General features: G+C 43.1%; 1 protein-coding gene across 5 annotated transcripts in view; it reads left to right on the top strand.

The window, feature by feature from the left end:
* RUNDC3B (RUN domain containing 3B) overlaps positions 1-22,066 on the top strand; it is an 87,232-nt gene that overhangs the window by 52,841 nt on the left and 12,325 nt on the right. For 3 of the 5 annotated variants that reach the window (XM_090047181.1, XM_090047179.1, XM_090047178.1), the window contains one exon: positions 17,396-17,542. The exons of 1 other annotated variant lie outside the window; for it this stretch is intronic. In XM_090047181.1, the coding sequence (XP_089903307.1) occupies positions 17,396-17,542 (147 nt within the window). Of the gene's footprint in view, positions 1-6,309; positions 6,517-17,395; positions 17,543-22,066 lie in introns of all 5 variants that reach the window. One more of the 5 variants, XM_090047182.1, reaches the window with a different exon arrangement.

Genomic DNA, 22,066 nt, shown 5'->3' with positions numbered 1-22,066 from the left:
GAAAGCATGCTGGGGGACTGTGATTTAACTTGAACCAGGAAGGGGCCAGGGACAGAAGTTTCATAAATCAGTTTGACCCAAATCAGTTAAGTTTGACACTACATTCAACCAGGTTTATCTTAAATTATTTTCAGCCATTTTGAAACATTTATGTGCACTGACCTTCTGTTCTGTTACAGGTTTAAACCAGTTTCTGATTACTTAAACCGGTTTATGTGTATGTGTAACTTCTGTCCCTAGCCTAGGCAGCAGCCACTGAGGCAGCCAGGGGAAAGGAAGGGATGCGGGTGGGGCCATTCACACCAACACAGTGGACAGAAGGACACCCCTCCCCCCAGTTTAGATTCCTAGGCAATTGCCTAGTTTGCCTGTGCGTTAATCTGGCCCTCTGTGTGGCACCAGTATGGCATGGCAGGACGTCCATTGCATGGCATGGTGAGAGAGAGACCCAAGTGGCACAGCATGCAGTGCAGGGGCTGGGAGTTATGGGCAGCATGGCACGGCATGTAGCCCACACAGCATCTGCACTCAGACCTTGGGCAGCCCTGATATAATGAAACAACCAAACTCAACTTAGGCCCCTGGCAGACATTATGCATAAGGCATGACTAAATCTGTTAGTTGTGTCTTTAATAGTTGGCAGTCACATGTTCAGGCAATTAATGATGCCACAAAATCTGCCTCACACATATTTTGTGAAATAATTTTAATAATTTTTTACTGGTTTCCATTGTGCCTTAAATTGAACATGTGGCAGCCTCATGCCAGCTGCATGTCAGGGCTTGGTTGATAGCTCCCCTAGCCCTGGAACCCCACTGAAGTCTTCAGCTGGCTCTGATGTGGTTGTGGGCCTGGGAGTTTCTAGCTGGCTCTTTTGCAGTCCCAGGATGAGATTCATAGTCTGACCATACTGGAGTCTCGAGCCAACACCAGTGCAGTCCAGGACTGAGACCCACAATCAGCTGATTATCAGTCCTGGTCCTGGGACTACACTGGTTCATCAGGCACTTGATTTTTAACTTGTCGGTTCAGAGGTATTCTGTGATTGTGATCCTGGACTCCCCCATGCAGTGGCAAGTAATAGTGGCATGATTGGGATCTGATTCCTGATCCCCAGATTGATCATCCTATGATGCAAATATGGCATGGCAGGAAGCACAGTTGTTGGGATTGGAGAATAGATCTCATTGCACCAGTAAATGAATGTGTGCCAGGAGCCTTAGATTAACGAGTGTTCTAGAAAAGTGGAGGCAGTGCACAAAGTCTTCAACATCTGGGATTACCCTATTATAGATTTATGTTTGCAACCAGTCAAAACACAGTTTAATTAGGTTAAACTCCAAGGTTGGAGTATTGCTGGCACGGACACCACTCTGTTATAACATCACCATCAGATGGCTTGAGAATACAGAAGCAAGGAACAAAACAAAAAAGGTTTCTGTTTGATGCCACACAAGATCGCAGAATCCATCCTGAAGAATTCCAGTTGCAAGTAAATTTGTATGTATATTGCAGTACTATATTCTTGGTCTCCCTAAGAACCTCAATACACACTGAATAGGAACCATGATAGGGTGGAACAGAGTCTTGTATTCAGTGTGAGAATTCTCAGAGAGGGTGGAGGCTTATCCAGTGTCATTTATGTTACTCCTAGATGCTATATCTATCCAAGCCTCAACCCTCATTGCAACCTGGCTCTAGTTAGTGGAATATAATTAATTGGTGAATCGGTGACACCAACACAAGATATTGTTAACAACAACTATATTCAAGAAACAATGTACACAATAACAGGAAACCCCAATATCAACAAGAACCAACAACAATGCCAGTGCTAGAGAGCAATAGCCAGCTCTCACCAGCAGCCAACATTCACTGCAGATGGCCCCAGTCACACAGATCCCCACTACAGAGATATCAGTCCCTCAGACCATTGCTCTGTGTATACTCACCAGGCAACTCAGACTTAACTGCGAGCTCCAGCACAGACTCTGGTGCACACTGGGGCACAGCCCCAGATGTACTCTTACCCACACAGTTTCTCACCCACAGATCATCTCCTCAGGGTCACTCTGGACAGCACCAGCCTTTGGCCTTCCAGGCCCTCTAGACTGTATGATGGCCGATGGCCAAACTGCACCAATACACACTTGGTTGTATGCAGCCTCACACCCAGTCTCAGGTTGTGCACCACTCAGTTGCCCCAATTGCCCACACAGCAGTTCAGTCTTACACTCACACACCGAGCCTTGGGTACAAGTCCTTTTATGGCCCTGAATCATACCACATTTCTGAACCAAACTCGTAGGGGCTATGTCAGTCATTTATCCAGTTAACAGATGCACTTGTCAATCATACCTATGATACACATTTATCAGTCTCTCAAGCTTTATCCAATCACCTCAAAAGCTGTGCTTCATGTCTTTTGCAACTTTGGCACCAAATCTGTTTATCACCTGTGTGCCTCCTGAGCATGCTCAAAGCTCAAGAAGTAGGACACAGTTCAATAGTTCAGGCTTTCTGGAGCTTTCTTGAACCAAACAATGCTGAGCATGCACAACTTTTAAGCAAGTAATGTAACTGTACCCACCTGGCTTTGTGCAACCCCTCCCATGCAGCCCTGGAGCAGGTACCCAGCGTCTGCCTTGGAGGCTGCTTCTGTTGCCACGATGTCTGGTCACGTTCTCCCCAAGGAATACCCTGATGTTCACCTGCCATGCCTTGGATATTATGTTCAGTTGTGTCGCCTCCCCTAGAAGGGAATCCCACATCGGGTGGCATCACCAGCTGGTGTTACCATGGCTCCACGTTCCCTACACTTCAGCCATGCATCAGCCTGTTGGGACAGCTGAACGATGGACGGTCCAACCCCACTTAGATGTCATGTCCCAATCCCTCTCACTCTTTCTGGCTCTCAGTGCTCACGGCAGTTTTCCTCCCTGCCACACACATTTACTTGGATGATGAGGCAACACCTGTGAGGGGTCGGGTCTGTCGGTGCCAAGGGTCCCCAAGTGGTCCTGGCCCGCTCAGCCCCCAACATGTGTCCGGTGGCCTTTCTTCTGGCCTCTGGGGTTTAAATGAAAAGGAAGTGGAGAAAATAACAGAAACTTCAGGGAGGGGCTTCAGCCCGCTTTTTTTCAGAATACATTTTTCCAGAGGGAATAGTTCTTTTCAGAATTAGTTTGCATAAGAGATCAATAACATTTCAATACCCAAATTGTGTCTTTGGGAATAGCATTTTAAGTTCTGCAAAGTGTGGTGAGACAAAGATGTCTTGGATGATTAATAGTAGAGTGTTTATTCAAATTGAACTTATCAGTAATATTTCAAACTCATTAGCTACCTTAATGTACATCTAATGAGGCTTCTGTTAATATGTTAACCATTTCACTTTTTAATGTATATTTGTGTATGGGTGACTTTAATGGATATAAGGAAACAAAGACTTAATGTAGATAGGTTTCGTATTATAGATTTTTAATGACAGTATATTTGTAGAAAAGTGTTTTTCTTTATGCTTTTCAGTACTCAATCCGTTGTCATTTGTATGTCTGATAATTTTCAAATTATCTTGATTATTCTTGATAGTAAGTTCAAACAGAATGTCTCTCCTTTGAATGCATGCATGAATGGATTACTATATTCAGTTGAATATAAAATGAGCCCCCAATAATTAGATGCATAATTTTAAATTTGATATAATTTACCAGGTTCATAATCTAGTTATTGGGGATTTACTTGGAATTTGTGTGCCTGCCACTGCTACAGAGGGGAAGACAAATCTGGGGGTCAGGTAGCCACCTTGCCTTCTGCCCCTTCCCAACCTTCTTCTTCCCTACAGCCTATCCCCCTGTCCCTATGTGAGACCCTGTTCTCCCTGAACACATGGTAGTGAGGGGCAAATTTGAAAGTACTGACCTTGGAATAAGTACATTAGATAGGCAAAATTCTGCAGGTAGCCTTTAGATTTAGGGTCTAATCCATTCATCCAGAATGCTGCATTTTACCTTATTTGAAACTGCTGTAAGTTTTAGCACACTAGTACTCAATAAACACACTTTTAAGCAGCACTATTTTACCTACTTGTATATAGTACAAGTGATGCATGATAAGAGTCCAAAGCCAAAAGGCTCATGATTTACCATACAGTTCATTGAACTGGGCCCCAGCAGAATCAACAACATTTCAGGCCATGGTGACTCTGCAGCTCAGCACTACTCAGTATGTGTGTATGTGTACTCCAGATACTCCACCATCCCTTCCCCAAAGGCTTCATGTACTAAGCCCTCACTCATGTTTGGAACTGGTTGTTTTTGCTTTGAGTCTGGGGATCCTTCAAAAATGTATATACAGCTAAGGCATAGGCAAGCCTAGTCTGGCTCCACTTCATGGAGGGTGGGCCTATATTCGTCATATGCAACAGGCTGAGAGAGGGGATGACAGAAAGCATACTGATTCTGGGTATACTGTGTAAGGCTCTGTTTTGTGGTGTTTGCTAAACATTTAAGGCTGCTGAAGCAACAGGAAGAATTGGAAATGGGAAAGAAAAGGTACAGCTCAGCTGTGGGAATGAAGAGGAAGTAAAAATGTTTTCAGTGTAGTGGGTCACCATGACTTAAGAGTTGGAGAGGGACTGTATGCTATGGTTATTACCATACATCTTGTTTGGATGGGCTGCGCTTGTCATAGGTTTGGATTACTATGTTTGCTCCATATGAGCTATATGTTTTATAGTTATGCTGAGTGTTGGCTGCCTTTAATCAACTCCATAGTTCATGGTTGGTTTCCATTCCTGAGCACATGCTGCTTTTAGCAGCAGTTTGATAGATAATGTATTTAATAAGGTTTTCTTGTATGTGATTGTAAAGTGAGGGTCTTTTTTCTTCATGATGATTTGGGAGGGAAACCTCATCTTGTATTTGAGTAAGTACAGCATTCTGTTGTTAATTTTGGATGGAAGATTTTTTTTATTTCTATTTAATATGATTAATTGATTCATTCTACCTAGTTGCAAGTTCAGTAACAGAAGATTTTAATTTTTTTAAATCATAGCCATTACTGTAACAAACTTTTGTATATTAAAAGGGAGAGTGGTAGGTTATTGCAGGTAAAGGTTGGGGAGAAGCAAGGAATTTTTGTATTTGCACAGGTCTTTTAGTATCTGCTTAGTACCTCATATAAATGCTTCTAAGATGTTTATGAAACAGTCAGTTTAAGGCCCCTGGCAGATGTACAGGTGAAAGCACAATGGGGATCTGATGCAAGATCCCAGCAGTCGTGCTTCGTACCATACTGCACAGCCTCAATCAGCTACTGCTCCCAGTCTCTGGGGTGTAGCAGACTCTAAGGCTTTGCTGTGCTCTGGAGGCTGGGAGTGTATGCAGGTTGCTGTTCCCAGCTGCTGGGGCGTATGGGAGCCCTTGACACCAGTATGCTACAAAGCCTAGGACGGGGCAGGCAATTACTTCAGCTGGAGGGCTGCTTCATGAGTTTTAGTGAGCTGTCGAGACACACATGGGTAGTCCTGCCCCTTGACAGTTTCCCTGCCCCCGGTCACCATCTTGGGACTGGAAGTCCTGCCCCCCCTAAACCCTGACCTTTGCCACCAGAAGTCCCTTGCTTTGGGAAGTACTCCTTTTGGGATGGGGTATGGCCTCGAAACTGGAAGTTACACCCTGTCTCGTGGTCTGTCATAAGACCCACCCAGCACCAAACCTTGCCCCGCCGCTCACCACATCTGTCCCAGAATCCTCTGCCCTCATCACATGATCCCTGACATCAGAAGGTCCACACCTTGACTGGGAATTACTACCTCTTCACAGGGCCCACCCTCAGGGTGTATGGCCTGCTCCTGGGACTCCAAGAGTTCTGTCCTCTAGGCCATGAGGCACAGGCACAGCTTATCAGGTAAGGGGCTATGACCCCTCTAACGTCCTGCCCCATCGGTAGGGTTTCAGGGGCATCAGACCTCCCCCAGAACGAAACCAAAACAATTGAGTCAAGAACTGCACACATGCAATATTTCAGAACAAATCATTCTACCAAAGTGTAGCTAAAGTATCATATACTAAAAATCAAACATCTACTATAACAGATTTTAATGTTATTCAAAATAATTTGGGTAGTGATTAACTTAACTAAGATGATTAACTTAAAGACAAACACAGGAACTCAATGTGAAGAATGAAGCCTCTCATGTACATTAACCAGAAAATCAAAACCAGGCATCATCTCTGTTGCAGTGCACTGCTGTAAGTTCATCGCTCATCGAAGATCTAAGGTTTGATTTGTTGACTTGCATTACAGAAAATGTCTGCTCACATACATATGTGGATGCAAACAGTACAAGTATCTTCCAGGCGTGAGCCTTTGGAAACTTCTTTTAATTGAGAGAGGCATAAAAGCTAGGAAGTGGCACTTATCTGAATTGTTCTGCAAGCAGTGCATCACACTGCAGGTCAATAAGCTCAAGTTGGAGGTCACATGGAACGCTGTCAACATTAAATGTGAAAGGTGAGGAGACCAAAGACCAGTCTTTTTCTATCATTTAAAAATCTTTGAATCGGCGAGAAAATTCATCATGCAAGTCCACTTGTAATGACGTGTATTTTTTTTAGGTTTGGATCAGAAACAGTCTGCTGCAGTATAGGAAACCTGCTGCAGTATAGGAAAATGGCTGAAATCTTTGTTTTCTGTCTGATGGGGGAAATGATTTCACACTGGAATGCAATTCATGAACAATAAGCAGTTGTGAATTCAGATAATTCATGTAGCCCATGATATCAACAGCAAATGCAAAATCAGAGAGCCAATCTGCATCATTCAGCTGTGGGAAATCCAAATCTTTTCCTTTCATGTTAAAAAAATAAACCAATCTCAGCTCTCATTTCCCTCACACTTTTCAAAATGTTACTCAAATTAAGTCATCTTACATTGGTATGATAGAGAACATCTGTGCTCAGCTTCAGACTCCTCAAGCAGAGTTACAAATTTCCAGTGGTTTAATCCTCTTGCTCGAGTGTAGTTGACTAGTTTTGTAACTGTATCCACGACAGTGCTTAGTTTTAGAATTTTTACAGAGGACCTCTTGATGAATAATATAATGTAAAAAAATAATTTTCTGTTCTGGATTTGTTTTTTTGACTTGGTCTTGAATTCTTTTGAGCAAACCAACGTGTTTCCCTGTCAAGTTTGGGCTTCTGTTGGTGGTCTCTCATGCACCATTTTTTTTCCCCAGTCTGTTTCCAGTTCTGACACACTGATTTACTGCATCCAATAAATCTTTTCCAGTTGTTGAGTCTTTTATTGACTGCATCAATGCCAGTTGTTCTGAGAGCTTAGAATTTTCAGTGATTTCTTGAATGAAAATTAACAACTGGGCTGTGTCTTTGATATCACAGCTGTCACTGAATGCCAATGCAAAATATGAGAAATCATTTACCTGTTCAGCTGCTGGTGCAGGTTCTCAGAGATATCTTCAGTATATGTCATAATAGTCTGCTTTGGCATGCTAACATTCTCAAACTGCTTTTTCTTGTCTGGGCACAAATGTGCAGCAAACTTGAATACACATTCCTTTACAAATTCTTCATCAAAGAATGGTTTGCTCTTCTTGCCAATTGTATGCAGTCTCTTAACCCGTTCTCATAATTCCATCCTGTGCTGCCAATGCTTTTGTGAAAAAAAATTGCTCTTTCTGCATTGCAGCAACTACCTCCTCCGCTTTCTTTGCTTTTTTTCTTAGGCTGAATATTTTTCATATTTGGATGCATGCCTGGTCACAAAATGTCGATTCAAATTGTTTTCTTTGAATACAGTCACAATTTCTTTGGAAATTAAGCAAGCAGCTTTTCCACCTAGTTGGGTAAAAAAAATATTTAGAGGTCTGTTTTTTGTTGAATATTTGGCATTCAGCTTCTTCCTTCCTCTTCTCTGGTGTGCTCATATCCAAATTATTCTTCTGTGGAGTGGTGAGATTAGCAATGTAAATATCATTAAAAAAATCCATTTACATCTTTCTAAGTTTGTCACTTAACCATAACATGTCTCAGGGTATTGCCTTGCCCTTGCCCTGGCCTCTGCCCTTGCCCTGGCCTCTGCCCTTGCCAGTCACATAGATGTCCTTGTTATAACAGTCGCCCAGGTGATTGGGGGAACTTGGTAGGTGGGCCAGTAACTGCAGAAGGAGCACTGGGCCTATGTGCCTACCATGGCCCGGCCCAGCCCAGGTTGCCCATGGCTCCAATGGCAACCAGTTCCTGACTGCAAGGCCCAGACCTGCACAGCACAGCAGGGAGCCAGCCCCGCCTGTCCTGTTCTGGCTGCAGCAAGCAGTTGCCAGCTGCAAGGCTGGGCCTGCACATGGGGCAAGGAGCCAGCCAGAGCCAGTCTGGCAGCATCTGGTTCCTGGCTTCAGTGTTGGGACCTCATGGCCAGGCCCATCCTCTCCCAGCATCACAGTGTTTTGTGGGACCCCAGGGCACAGCAGAAGCCAGCCCAGCCTGCCCTTCCTCACTTGTTTGGAGGACCTGGCTCAGCCCCTCCCATACAGGCCAGCAGAAGCTAACCCATCCTCCCTTCCCCTCACCAGCACTGGACACCAGACCTGTCTCATGCAGCAGGACCCATTCCATCCCATCCCATCCGGTCTCATACTGTGGCAAAAGCTGGCTAATTCCCCCCCTTCCCCTGATCTCTGCCGACATGACCTGGCCCATCCCAGCCCACCCCACACGGCACAGCAGAAGTCAGCACTGGCCTAGGTTCCCCTCACCAGTGCTGGCTTGGCCTGTCCAGTGCTGCAGAGCCCATCCCGTTCCAAGTGGCATGCGGCTCAGCCATGGCTTTCCCTCCCTGGTGCCAGCCTAGCCTGTCCCAAGTGGCACACGACCAAAGGCAGCCCGGCCCTGGCTTTCCTTTAACTGTGCCAGCCCACCATGAGCCGCAGATGGCTCAGCTGTGGCTTTCCCACCCTGGAGCCAGCCCAGCCAGGCCCATCTGGTCCCAAGTGGCCTGCAGCTCAGCCAGCCCAACTGCGGCTTTCCCTTGTTGTTGCTGGCCTAGCCCAAGCCTGAGTGGCACATGGCAAAGCTGTGGCTTCCCCTTACCTCCATCAGCCTGTCCCAACTGGTCCCAAGTGGCATATGGCTCAGCCACCACTTTTCGCTGATGATGACCCGACCAGGCCCATCCTGTCCCAGGCAGCACACAGCCAGCCCAGCCCAGCCGCTTCTTCTCCACGTGCCACTCAGGACAATACAGGACAGGCCTGGCTGGGTCAGCACCGGTGAGAAATGGTGGCTGAGCCATGTGTCACTCAAGACCAACCGAGCCCAGCTGGAATAGCATGTGGCTCAGCTTTGCCTTCCCTTATGCGCGCTGGCCTGGCTCAGCCGGTCCTGAGCAGCATGCAGCCAAGCCGGCCCAGCAGTACGCAGTGAAATGTCATACGGCTCAGCTGCTGTTTCTCCTCACCCGTGTTGACCCAGCTGGGCCCATCCCATCTTGAGTGGCACAGGGGGAAGCAGCGGCTGGGCCAGCTTCACCACGTGCAGCTTGGGACAGGATGGGCCTGGCTGGGGTGGCACCAGCAAGGAGAAGCGGCGACTGAGCTGTATGCCTCTTGGGACTGGCTCAGCCATGGCTTTCCTTCCCCGGTGCTGACGCAGCTGCCTAGCCATGGCTTTTCCTCTCCGGTGCTGGCCTGGCCTGGCCTGACCAGCACATGGCAAAACCGCAGCTTCCCCTTACCTGCACTGGCCAGTCCTGAGCAGCACACAGCTTGGCTGCCGCTTCTCGTCGGTGCTGACCAGACTGGGCCCATCCCATCCCAAATGGTACATGGCCGAAACCAGCCCAGCCATGGCTTTCCTTCCCCAGTGCTAAGCTGGCCTGGCCGGGCCGGGCCAGCACAGGGGAAGGGAAAGGGGTGGCTGAGCTGTGTGACACTCAAGCTGGGCCAGGCTGGTCCCCAGTGGCACATGATGAAGCTGGCCCAGCAGCACATGGCTCTGCCAGCTCAGCTGTCACCTCTCCCTGCCAGTGCCACCCCAGCCAAAGCCAGCCCAGCCGTGGCTTTCCCTCCCTGGTGCCGGCCCGGCCCGGTTCAAGTGGCACATGGCAAAGCCAGCCCAGCAGCACGCCACAAAGCAGCACGCGGCAAAGCTGCCCCAACCACTGCTTGCTCTCCCCGGTGCCAGCTCGGCCCAAGGAGCACAGCACGGCCAAAGCCTGCCTAGCCGCTGCTTTCCCTTACCTGCATGGCAGGATCCTCTCCAGTCCCATGCAGCAAGGCAGAAGCTGGCCCAGGCACCCCTTCCCCTTGCTATTACCTGCATTTTGAAGGGGCTGTGTGGGCTGGATGAAAGTGCCTGGCAGGGCAGATCCAGCCCGCAGGCTGTATTTTCCCCACCTCTGGCCTAGGAGCATGGAGCTGCTGCTCCCGGCCAGGGGATGCAGTGGAATCAAAGGCTCTGATGCACTCTGTAGGCTGGGAGACCAAGCAGCCTGGCCACACACGTGGCTTAAGTTTGATGGGAACCAGCCACAACGTTACCACACATTTTTTGTGGAATAACTGTGGCTCATTTCTTGTTTTTTCACAACATTAATTGCATTAACATGTAGGTGGGTTGCTACGTAAGACCTGATTAACTGGTCTTAAGTGTAACATCTGCAGGGACCAAAGTATCCTTGTTCAACTTATTGGTGCTAACTTAGATGCATTAGAATTAATATGAGGTTCTTTGAATGCATTACACAGTGATCTTCAGACAATATCAGTTTCCTATTTTGAATATGAATAGCAGTATCTTGGACTATTATGCTTTTTTTTTTAAATGATTTTGAGAAGAGGAAGCAGCAGAGGAAAAACTCAGCATTTTAAGAACGATATCTCAAATACATAATTTCTCACTGTGAAGGAAATTTGGTACATAGCTTTCATGTTTTTATTAAAATAGGTTTGGAATTCTACATGAAGATCTAAAACGTTTTGCATCTTTGTGATTATATTTGTTTCAGAAATATGATTTGATGTTCATTTACTTTTGCTGAAGTAGAACTTGATCTAAGCTTTTATTTCCAAAGGAGCTTTTTAATGGGTGATTTAATGTTGGTTTAAAAGTAACAAACATTATGATTTTAAAGTTGAACTGAGAAAAGAGGTGATATAGTTACATATGTGAGAATGAACTTTTTAATATCACATAGTATTCCATAAAGATGACTGGACAAGATTAAAGACAAAGTATTTTATTGTAATCAAGAAGTGCAGGTATCTAAAATAAGCAACACATATAAATATTTGTCATGTACTTTTAATAATTGTCTGGTCATTACTAAATCTATGTGGGTGTTCAAGTTATTCAATCTGAATGGCTGTCAGTAGGTCTTCATCTTTTAGAAAGCAGTCATGCTATAAAAATACCCTGAAATGTCAGTCTCTTGCATTAGGGCTCCAACCTGGTTCTCAACACCTCTGGCAATTTCTGAGCAGTTGTCTACCCTTCAGAGTGGTGTCAACAAAGCAAGATTGACTGCGGTGTGAGAGAGATCCCAGTGCCAAGTCCTGCTAGCAAAACTCCTGTGCAACTCTACCAGGAGAAGATAGCTTTTTTGTCAGTAAAGCTTCTGTTTGGGAAACCAAGTGGAGCTCTGGCAAGAGAAAAACTCCTTTGCTGGTAGAGCTGCAGATAGGGGGTCCGTAGCACTTCAGTACTGATGTTGTAGTTAAAGCGGCAATAACACCTATACTATAGAAAAATAGATTTGGTTTGCCTTGGATAAGATGGTAAATCTTGTAGCTGTTTTCCTCCTGGATTTACTGCAGCTTTTATGAAACCCCCAGGGTCAGAGGATCATCACAGGGTTGATCTCCACACCTTGGCCCCGGGGGTGGGGAGTGGGGGTGTGAGACGACAACCCTGTGGAACAGCAATTCTGCTGGTTGAAATCTAATGTTTCTACTTACCCAGTGGTGCAGCTATGCATGGAGATAACTTTACTGGTCAAATCTATTTTAAAAAGTATGAGGTGCCAGGAAATGCCTGTCTCTTCACTATAGAGGCTAGTATTAGACCAGTGATTCTCAACCAGGGTACCATCTGATCCTTTGGAGGGTGTAAGAAGATGAGCTTGGTATGACGAGATATACCAATAAGCGCAGGCACAGGCTGGTCCCTGTTTAGTGGATTCTCCAACCCCTCTACCTGGCCCTTCTGCAAGGAGGTAAACACTGTAATAATATAAATTTTTTTTTTTTAATGAAGTGCCTCTCAATTCACAGAAGTTATGGAGGGGTGCCTCAAATCCAATAAGGGTGAGAATCACTGTATTAAACCTTTCATTAGGAAGAAACTCCCAAGGCACAGAATTTTGGAAGTATTATGTCTATGCACAGGGTGTGTAATCAAGGAAAGTGCTGTACTGGCCCATCAGACTTTCATAATTGCTAACCTAACTTACCAAAGTCCAGTAAATACCAGTCCAGAGATCCCATTATATATTTGCCACAGGAGTAAAAATTTGGAAACCCTTTTTATTTTACAGAGATTTTACAAATTTTTATTTATGCTCATGTACTTGGATTTTGCATAGTGTATGCTTGCCTTAGGTAAAGGATTTTTTCAGTTGTTATTTTTAAACCATGTTCTTATTCAAGTGGATTTATTTTTGAGGTTTTATTTTTACTTCTATTTTGTTATTGCTCAGGTGGTTCTTGAACTGGAGAATTCCTCTTGTGCAATTCCCTTTTTTAGGGGCTTAGCATCTCAGTTTGGTTTATTTCCTGTCTCCATCTGCTGGTAGGAGAGCAAATAGCCATCTGCACTGGCACTTTCTGGATCTGGAGAAATTAAATTTGCAGGTAAGAAATTACTATTTTTTTTAGGTCCCCTCTGCATGCAGGAAAAAGGTGTGATGGGTTTCAATATGCAGTCCACACAATCATGCCCCCTGCCATGCCATACATGCAGGCCAGGAGGCATAATCATGGGAATGATCCAGTTCTGGCACGAATTATCTAGTTGGGGATGGTTCAACTTCAAGCAGGTAGTTGAACTAGATGACCATCTGAGGTCCCTTCCAGCCGTAATTTTCTATGATTCTGTGCTTGCACGTTAAATCCCATCTCACCTTATTGCCAGTGCAGGGGGGGAACCCAGGATCAGGAAGCAGCAAGAAGCAATCTCCTGGGACTAGACCTCAGCTGAGGGTCTCCCAGCCGTGGGTGTGCTCTGTGCACCCCCAGAGCTGGGAAATGCAGCTGCTGAAATCTCCCAGCTGTAGAACACCTTCACCCCCCACCCCCAGCTGGGAAATCACAGTAGTTGCATATCATGCACCCCTGTGACTCTGAGACTGCAGTAGCTGCAGTCTCCAGGCCATGGGGGTACTCTGTGCCCCACCAGGGCTGGTAGATTGCAGCCACACCCACTGTCTTCCAGGGCCCAGAGTCATGATTCACAATGTTATATAACAGTATGAATCAACTTGTTACCTGTTTTCTTTGTGTGTGTAGTAGCCACTCAGTGCAAATATTTCCATACTTTCTTGCATATAATCAGATATTCCATAACAGGTGGATTAAGAAGTATACATGCAAGGAAAGGGGTAGATAAATCTGATGCAAAAAAGGGCAATTTTTAAGTGTTACTCTGCTAAAAATCATTAGCATCATTAGCACTTCTTAATTTTAATATTTCTTTTCCTTCTTTTAAGTGAATGTGGCACATACTGTTTTCACACCTAATTATAGTAAGAACATTAAAGTAATTAGAGTAAGAACATTAGTAGAATATAAATTTTCATGTTTTGCTTTGAGTAAATTATTTTGATCAATAAATTATCCTTATACTATTATAGTTAATCAAATTGTGCTATTATGTTTAAATTAAATATGGATTGTGAATGATAAAACTTGAAAGGCTATTGTTTAAAAAAAGTTGTACAAAGACAGACTGCAGCTATCTTGATTGCTCTGTACTGAGTGTCAAATTTGCAGCCACAATGTTGATGAAAATGTTTTTTCTGTCTCAGCATATGCTAGGTATACACTGCCCATATATTTCTGCTGTTTGCTGTGCATATTTTGTTCAGCTAGCTGAAAGTGCAGGAGGATTAATCAATAATGAGTTAAACAGCTCATGAATACTCATGTAAAGAGCTTATTATATAGACCTGTCTTGTTTCTGAGAACATTTAAAGCCCTAACAGTCAGCAGCATGTTTGCCAGAAGGCTCTATAATCCTTTTTTTAAAAAAATGAACAAGTTAAGGATCGAAAAATCTGAGCTATGCAGCACTGTTGCTATGGATAGCTTTTTAAACTTGATTCTGATAATAATGGCTATTGTTATACTCTTTTGAATAGGTACACTTAAGTGCCTAGCAATTTCACTGATGGAGCAGACATGTCTAGTTGAGGCAGATGCTTAACAACAATTGGGAGAGTATTAGTACTGATTTAGAATGTGCATTATTTCTTCTGCAATTGGCGGTGGTTTGTTTCAAGATACCCTTTTTAAAGGTAATAACTACTTCCTGAAGGGTGGTTCCAAAGAGGATGGAGCTAGTTTGTTCTCATTGGTGCCAGATGTCAGAACAAGGAGCCAGTGGTCTCAAGTTGCAGCAAGGGAAGTTTAGGTTTGATATTAGGAAAAAATTTACCACCGGGCCAGCTCAACAAAGCACTGGCTGGGATGATCTAGTTGGGGATGGTCCTGCTTTGAGCAGGGGGTTGGACTAGATGACCTCCTGGGTTTCCGTCCAACCCTAATTTTTTATTATTCTGTACTGAAAATTAGTATATTCTGATGCATAGAAAAGAAGCTTGTTCTAATACAAGTGAGTTCCTTTATATCTATCTAAATCATACACTTTATTATTATAGAGCTAGTTCTGATCTTTTTTGCTCTGTATTCTCCTAAACAAGTTATTAAATGCAATGGCATTTTGAAATTATTCCGATTTTTACACCTTTGATAGGTGTTAAAATGAAGTACGTATGCACGAGTCATTTTTGGATAAGAGATACTAAAAATGTCTAGTATCTGTAATAGATGGTTGAAAACTTTTAAAATCCTAAATACATGAATTCTGGTTTTGTGCTTGCATCTGTGGGTACTCCATATTTTACACACTTGCACTTTTTTCTTGCATACGTGTACCATGAGAAATGAATGGCGTCATCAGTTAAACAAGGACATTGTAGCACATCTAGATGTTTCATTTTTTAAAAGACATCAAAACAAAACAAAAAAACCCTCTGCAATGCGTTTCAACACCTTGATTACTGACATCTTGTTTTTTGACAAGCCACAGCATATGGTCTGCTGGTGTACCATGCTTAATATCCACTAGCACTGGAGTAGCAATTCTCCTTAAGATGTATTTCAAGCATGCTTCTTTCTCTCCCTCCTTTTTTCAGTCTTCACTGTTTTACAAAACATTTTCAGTATTTTCAACTGCAGTTGATTTATAGGGCCCTACTGGATTCATGGTTGAAGTGGGCTGCACTACAGCTTTAAAATACAGAGTTGGGATAAAATATCAAAACTAAAAGTATAAGTACCTGTCACAACTGCTTTTTAATGTAAAATTCCTTATTTTATACAGATGAACTTTCACCTAAACTTTAAAGCTCCTAAAGAATCAGTTTAAGTTATAGTAGTTTGCCAAGACTATTCAGTTTCATTCATTATAGGAAAAGTATTTTAGGATGGTGTTAGGGAAACATCTGTCAATTTAAACTATTGGTAATATTGTGCTGTGAGCGTGAAAGTTATAGCCACTGCTGCCCTCTGATCCTATATTAGGTCCATTCATATAATTACCAGTTTTATGGAAAATGGAAAATGTTTGTCGTTCTCTCTCTCTCTCTCTAACCCCGCCTTTCTTTCTGTGCTGACCATTCTATCTCCACTTCTGCATTATGTACTGAACATGTTCTTAGTGGTGTCACTTTTATAAGTGTCTTCTATAAATACTATATTACTTTGAAGAATATGTTGCAGTTTGGTATTTTTATTTAACTTAAAAATTAGTCTGTCCTGGCCAGAAAGCACAAAAACACAGGGGTGTACATGCTGGGGGACTGTGATTTAACTTGAAGGGGTCTGGGACAGAAGTTTCATACACTGGTTTGACCCAACTCAGTTAAGTCTGATACTACATGCAACCAGGTTTATGTTAAATCAGTTTCTGATTACTTAAACCGCTTTATGTGTAACTTCTGTCCCTAGCCTTACTGCTTACCTCCATGAATTCTGCTGGGTTCCTTGTGAAGGGTGTTGATTGTAGTAGCAATGGAGATGTTTTGACAGGTTTTGCATCTGTTGTTAAGGCAAGCTGTGTCCTATTTGATGTCTGTTGAACAGTGGGGAGTTTGCTTCTGATAATGAGTTAGGCAAGGTTAGGGGATTGTTTGTAAGCCAGGAGCAGAGGATCTGGGGAAATTTTTCTCAAGCTTTGATGCTTGTCACGAATAGGCTATAATTGTTTGATTATTTCAGTTGGCTCCTGTGTGATGGCTGAGGGGTTTATTTTTTGTATTTAGTAACCTATTACATGACTGCAGACATAGAAAAAATATGTAAAAGTTCTCTTTATTGAACATGCAACACTTACTTAATGTGAGGTTTTTCTGGATAAAGTAATAATGAAATGTTAGTTTCATTATATAAACATACATTGCTGAATTGTTAAAAGTGAGCTATTGTTTCCATTGTACAGTTTGGAAAAAAGGTAGTGTTTAATTGAAGACAATGAAGCAATTTGAAGACATGTTCCTGCCTCTGTCATATTTCTTGTGTGACTTTTGGGCAAATGTCTTAACATCTTAGTTCCTCCATTTCATCATCTCTTTCTTACTTGACTGGGATGGAGAGGTTAGCTTCTCAGACTTCTAAAGTGCTTGAATCGTTTAGAAATTCAAATTTCTAGTAATTGTTAGGTATTTACAACCAAGGTTTTATCATCCTTCTGGACTGAAATGGAACATATACACCATCTAGAACTAAATTCACATAATCAGTTTAGTCCTAGAAACATTTTTTACTAGATTTCTCTTTTGAACACTTTAAAAAAAAAAAAACTCCGTAAGTTGCATCATTTTGAAATGAAGATACTATTCATGCAATTTCTCATTTAATCTGTCCTGCAGAGTAGTGGGTCTGCTTTTAAGGTTTAGGGTTTTTTTCTTTTTTTAATCCTACACATTGATTTCTCAATTGTTTCCTCTAGGAAAAAAAGAACTATCTTATGAAAAATGCCTTTTACTAGTTGTAGTCAAAAGGCAACATCAATTTGGAAAGGATTCTTTGTTTCACACTCCCTTAATGTAACTTAAAACATTAGGTTTAATGGAATGAAATTCACTGTCTTTATGTCCTCAGGACTGTGCTAAAGAATAATGATTTAAGATCAAGACAAGAGTTAACTACCCATCTCACCAATCAGTGGCCTTCCCCTGGAGCTTTGGATGTCAATGCTGTTGCCTTGGATACCCTACTCTATAGAAAGCACAATAAACAATGGGATGAGTAAGTTGACTGTTTTTTTTCTTTGCTTTCACAGGGACAGAGACAATACCCAAAATCATATCAGTAGGTTCCATCTCTTTTCCCAGCATATTATCTGCTAACATACCACGTGTGCCTAATGGTCGTCTTACCTGACCTAACGGGAGAAAATGTTTTCTCAGTTACAAGTTAGAAGGCAGTTTGAAACTTCAGAACAAAGTAGTACCATGAGCATAGTCATGATACCCATGAGCAGTTCTGCTGTCGTAAAAACATAAACCAAAATGAAGAGGAAGTTCAAAACAATTTAAGAGTTTGGGGGTCTGAATTGATATTTAGCAAGGTGGTAGAGTAAATGAAAGCAAACTCGGTTTTCATAGCATGATGATATTTAGTTTTGTTTGTGAACCATCATTAATTCAACCTGATTAACTTGAGATGACTGCATAGACTATATTAGCATGACTGTGACAACACTGTATTAGAATAACAAAATGAATGATAGTGAAGTATGTACAGTCAAATGTTTCCTTTGGCATGACTCATTCTGGGGGGAAAAAAATGATTGTCAAATCAAGGTACAAAATATTATTGAATAACTGAGTTTGTTGACAGAGAAGAAATCTTAAGATATACTGTTATTTATGATAACCTCAGTATTGTACATATTATCTCTAATTCCATATATGACATGCATATTCAGTAAATGTAAAAGTACATATTTAAACATGAACTTCTCTCATTGAAGTAAATACTGTAACATGGGACTGTGGGGTGTGTAGAAAATGAAGCCTATGCTTATATGTACTGTTAAATTGGTAGTCTGATTTTTATTGAATAATCATATGAATCTTTTATTGCATTTTCCTGAAATGAATGATTTTATATTTTAATTGTTTGAATGGCCACTAGTCCGTTGCAGTTTTTAGGGAAAATAGATTCTTAGAGGAATGATGTATCAACTTTTCTATATACCTTTTACTTTGGTATGTTTCAGCATATTTTCTAAAATGAAAACGGTGCCAGGAGGCCTGTTTTTTAACAGTGCTTCTTCCATAATGAATTGTTTTGCATGCACATGTGTATTCAGTGGGAAGGATTGCAAGAATTCAATTCCAGTCTTTCAGGGTTAGTGAAGAAATGAGCCTTTAAAATTATGATGAAAAATGATATCAATCTCCGTTGCTGTTGCAGCTCCTTCATTTGGTTTTTTGGTTGGTTTGCTTTGTTTTTCTTTTTTTAACTACATCTTTCTGTTGTTTGACCCTCAGTTGCAATAGATTAGGGGTCGTTCAGACAGTTAGAAGAGGCAGACAAAGGAGAGAAAGGGGATATGTGGCTCTTACACTTTGAAAAAACTCCTATTAGTGTGTGTGAGAAATAATCCTGTATAACAGGGGTATCAAACATCACCCCAGACCTCTGGCAAGATCCAGACAGTGGGTCTCCTCCCTTGCTGGATCCACAGGACTTGTGACAGTGGTGCGGGTTTTGGTGGCAGTAGCGAGGGTTCAGGGCTCAGCAGTGGGGGGTCCAGCACGTGCAAAGCAAGGATGACCTGTTTCTGCACAGCCCTCATTTGTCTGCCTTCCATGGCTGTGTTCGTCAGGGTCTGGGGGCCCCAAATTCTGCAGCAGGTACTGTCCCTAGCCCGCCACCCAATTTCCAGTTGACTGCAGGAGACAGCTACTGGTATGCTGGATAGGATGGATCACAGGCTGGATCTGGTGTGTGGGTTGTATCTTTGACACCCTTGTCATATAACAAAGCTGAGAAACATGAAAAGCTGTGCTGTCAGGAGCACAAGTATAATGTCCTATAATAGCTTGGAAAAGCTGGTCACGTGGAATTGCTTTATTTTTCCTGCTATATTGCATTATTTTCAGAAAACAAGTATCATAGGAAAATCCACTTGCTGCTTCTTTTCTTCCTCTGAATCTTGAGGTTAAACGTTTCTCTCCATGAATACAGTTTTCCTTAATACCGTGTTTCCTTAATACCTTTTTTTTCAACTCTTTTTTAAATAAGTGTACTCCTGGCAGCCCCCTTTTTAATAAGTGTTCCCGTGGGGGGGGTGGCAAGCAACCAGATGCCAAGGGGGGGCAGGGGTGGTGAGCAGCCAGATGCCAAGTGGTGGGGGATGGTGAGCGCGCGGACAGTGAACAGGATCATGGCGGCAGAGTGGTGGCAGCTCAGTGTCGCCCCACCCCGGCTCTACTCCTGTGAGGCAGTGGTGCGGGGTGGCGGCACTCCATCCCCACCCACTCCCACGTACCCCCTGGGACCTTTCAAAGTACCCCCAGGGATACATGTACCCCGGTTGACAATGGCTGCCTTAATACATATTTTGGCTAGTCTTCTCTTTGGTTTTCCAGTGAATCTGTTAAAGCAGGAGTGTCAAACTTGGAGTCACTGGACTGGTCTCCACGCCAGACTGACCCCTGTACCGTGTGCAGTGCCTTCCGCACTAGGTCCAGCCTATGTGCCACACACAGCACACATTGACTCCACTCCAGCTCTCACTCTGCACACAGGCTGGACCTGACACTGCACACAGAAGGCTGACCCCAGAGCCAGCACAGAGCTTATCCAGTGCAGGTACCGCATGCAATACATGCCCTGGACTAACCTGCTGTGCTGCATGTAGCATGCACAATGCCAGGTCCAGCCCACAGGGCCAGGGCTGGTACACACCCCATGCAGCACATGGGGCCAGTCCAGAGACCAGATCATACAGCTCCATGGGCTGAATCCAGCTTCGGTGCTGTATATTTGACACCTCTGCGTTAAAGCTTTCAGTAAATGTCTTGTGAAATTCACACACTGTTTTCAGAAAACTGCCAGGTATTATCTGAAGTGTTGTCTCTGCTGTGAGAGAGGAATGTAGAAGGAAGGGTCTCAAAGAATATATCCATACATTCCTCTTTTTAAATAGATAAGATTATATATGCAGCTCTGTCCAGGAGCACTTTACTATATCTGTTGTTGACAAATATTACTAGCTTCTTATTGTTAATGGAAGCAGGGAGTTTAAAGTTTTGAATAAATTTCATTATAGCAGAAGTAACCAAGCAAGAAAGTGGAAACATGTTTTTGGAGTTACAGGACTTAGTAGGTAGCACTAAAACTGCATTAGAGTCAACTTTCATGTGAAAAATTTAAAAAAAATAAAGATTCAGAGAACACAAAAGTGTACAGACATAAAACATAAGGGCATGAATTAGTTTGGTGTTTGGCTTTATCATGTGTACAAAGGAAATGGTAAGTGTTCTGTTTTATTGCTGAGTTCATCTTCACATAGTTTCACTATCATTAATTAAAATGTGTTTGGAGGGGGGCGGAGTACAAGCTAATAAAAAGACATAATTACCCAATGGGAATAAGTTTTCAAAATTACCCAGGGGTAATACATTTAATTTTCCTTACCATGAGCAACTCTGGCCTTCTGTCCTCCTCCTCTGCTGAACATACTAATCATGGGAACACAGTGTGTCAGTGGTTTTACAAGTGAAAAAGTTCCTTTGCTGCACCATTTGCTTCCCAATGTGTGTTGTGCATCAGCCAAGCCCCTTGATGGCATATTCAAGAGATACCATCAGTCCTCTTTCATGTTGTCTTAACCCGTCTCTTTCGTCAATAACTGTCTTGCCCATTTTCCAGTCTGCAAGGCCCATATAGCATCAAAACAGTAGATTTTGGACAATAACATGACTGAATATACCAGTCTGTTCAGTTTGTTATCCACACCAAATGCCTTTTCTTCATCCTTTTTCAGGGATTTTGCTATGGCAGGAGATGCTTTCCCTGATACCTCTGGTAGTGGTTAGAAAAAAAGGTTCCTCTGTTTCTCAGGTTAATGGTTTCTATAGCAGTTATAAATCAGAAAGGAATATAGAGCTGCACTTCATAATTAAAAAGGCTCAACATCCTTATTTGCCAGTTCAAGTGCCAGGTGGTCTTGTTAGTAGCTCTTATACTGTCCCTGCAAGGAGGAACTGGTTCTTGTGTCCCAGGTTACAGGTGGTGGATCAGGACTGTTACTATAGAAGAACCTCTCATTTGGCCTCCCCGTTGCTCTTAGAGGCTTCGCCAAGAGTCTCTTGGAAAGTGTCACTTTTTTCTCCCTGTATGGGTGGCTGTCTGGGGTCTCTGCTAACCGAGTGTCACAAAGCCTAGACGAAACACAGCTCTTTTGTATGCTGAGATTATAGGTAAAAAAACGAAATTCAAACCTGATTTCTGTGCATACTCAAGTTTATAGGGACCACTTTGATTGGACTCTGTGAAGCAAGGTTTGACCTTCTGCAGCATCACTTCCAGTCTCTGCAAGAGCTAATGTTGCTGGTTAAGGAGTGCCCTATTATGAAAGAAAGGCCTCTCTCTCAGGTCTTGGCCAGGTGGCCTCCTGGACCTTTATGATGTGGTATACCAGATCACATCTTAGGTGCATGCAATCCTGGCTGCGGACTATCTGCTCTATGGGAAAGCATCCTCTAAACAAGAGTGATAATTCTATGTTCAGTCCTCCTTCGCACAGTGGAAGGA

This window comes from Crocodylus siamensis, chromosome 5 (genome assembly GCF_052110815.1).
Source record: "Crocodylus siamensis isolate JL-2025a chromosome 5, ASM5211081v1, whole genome shotgun sequence".
NCBI lineage: Eukaryota > Metazoa > Chordata > Crocodylia > Crocodylidae > Crocodylus > Crocodylus siamensis.
This window is presented reverse-complemented; position numbering and strand designations above follow the sequence as displayed.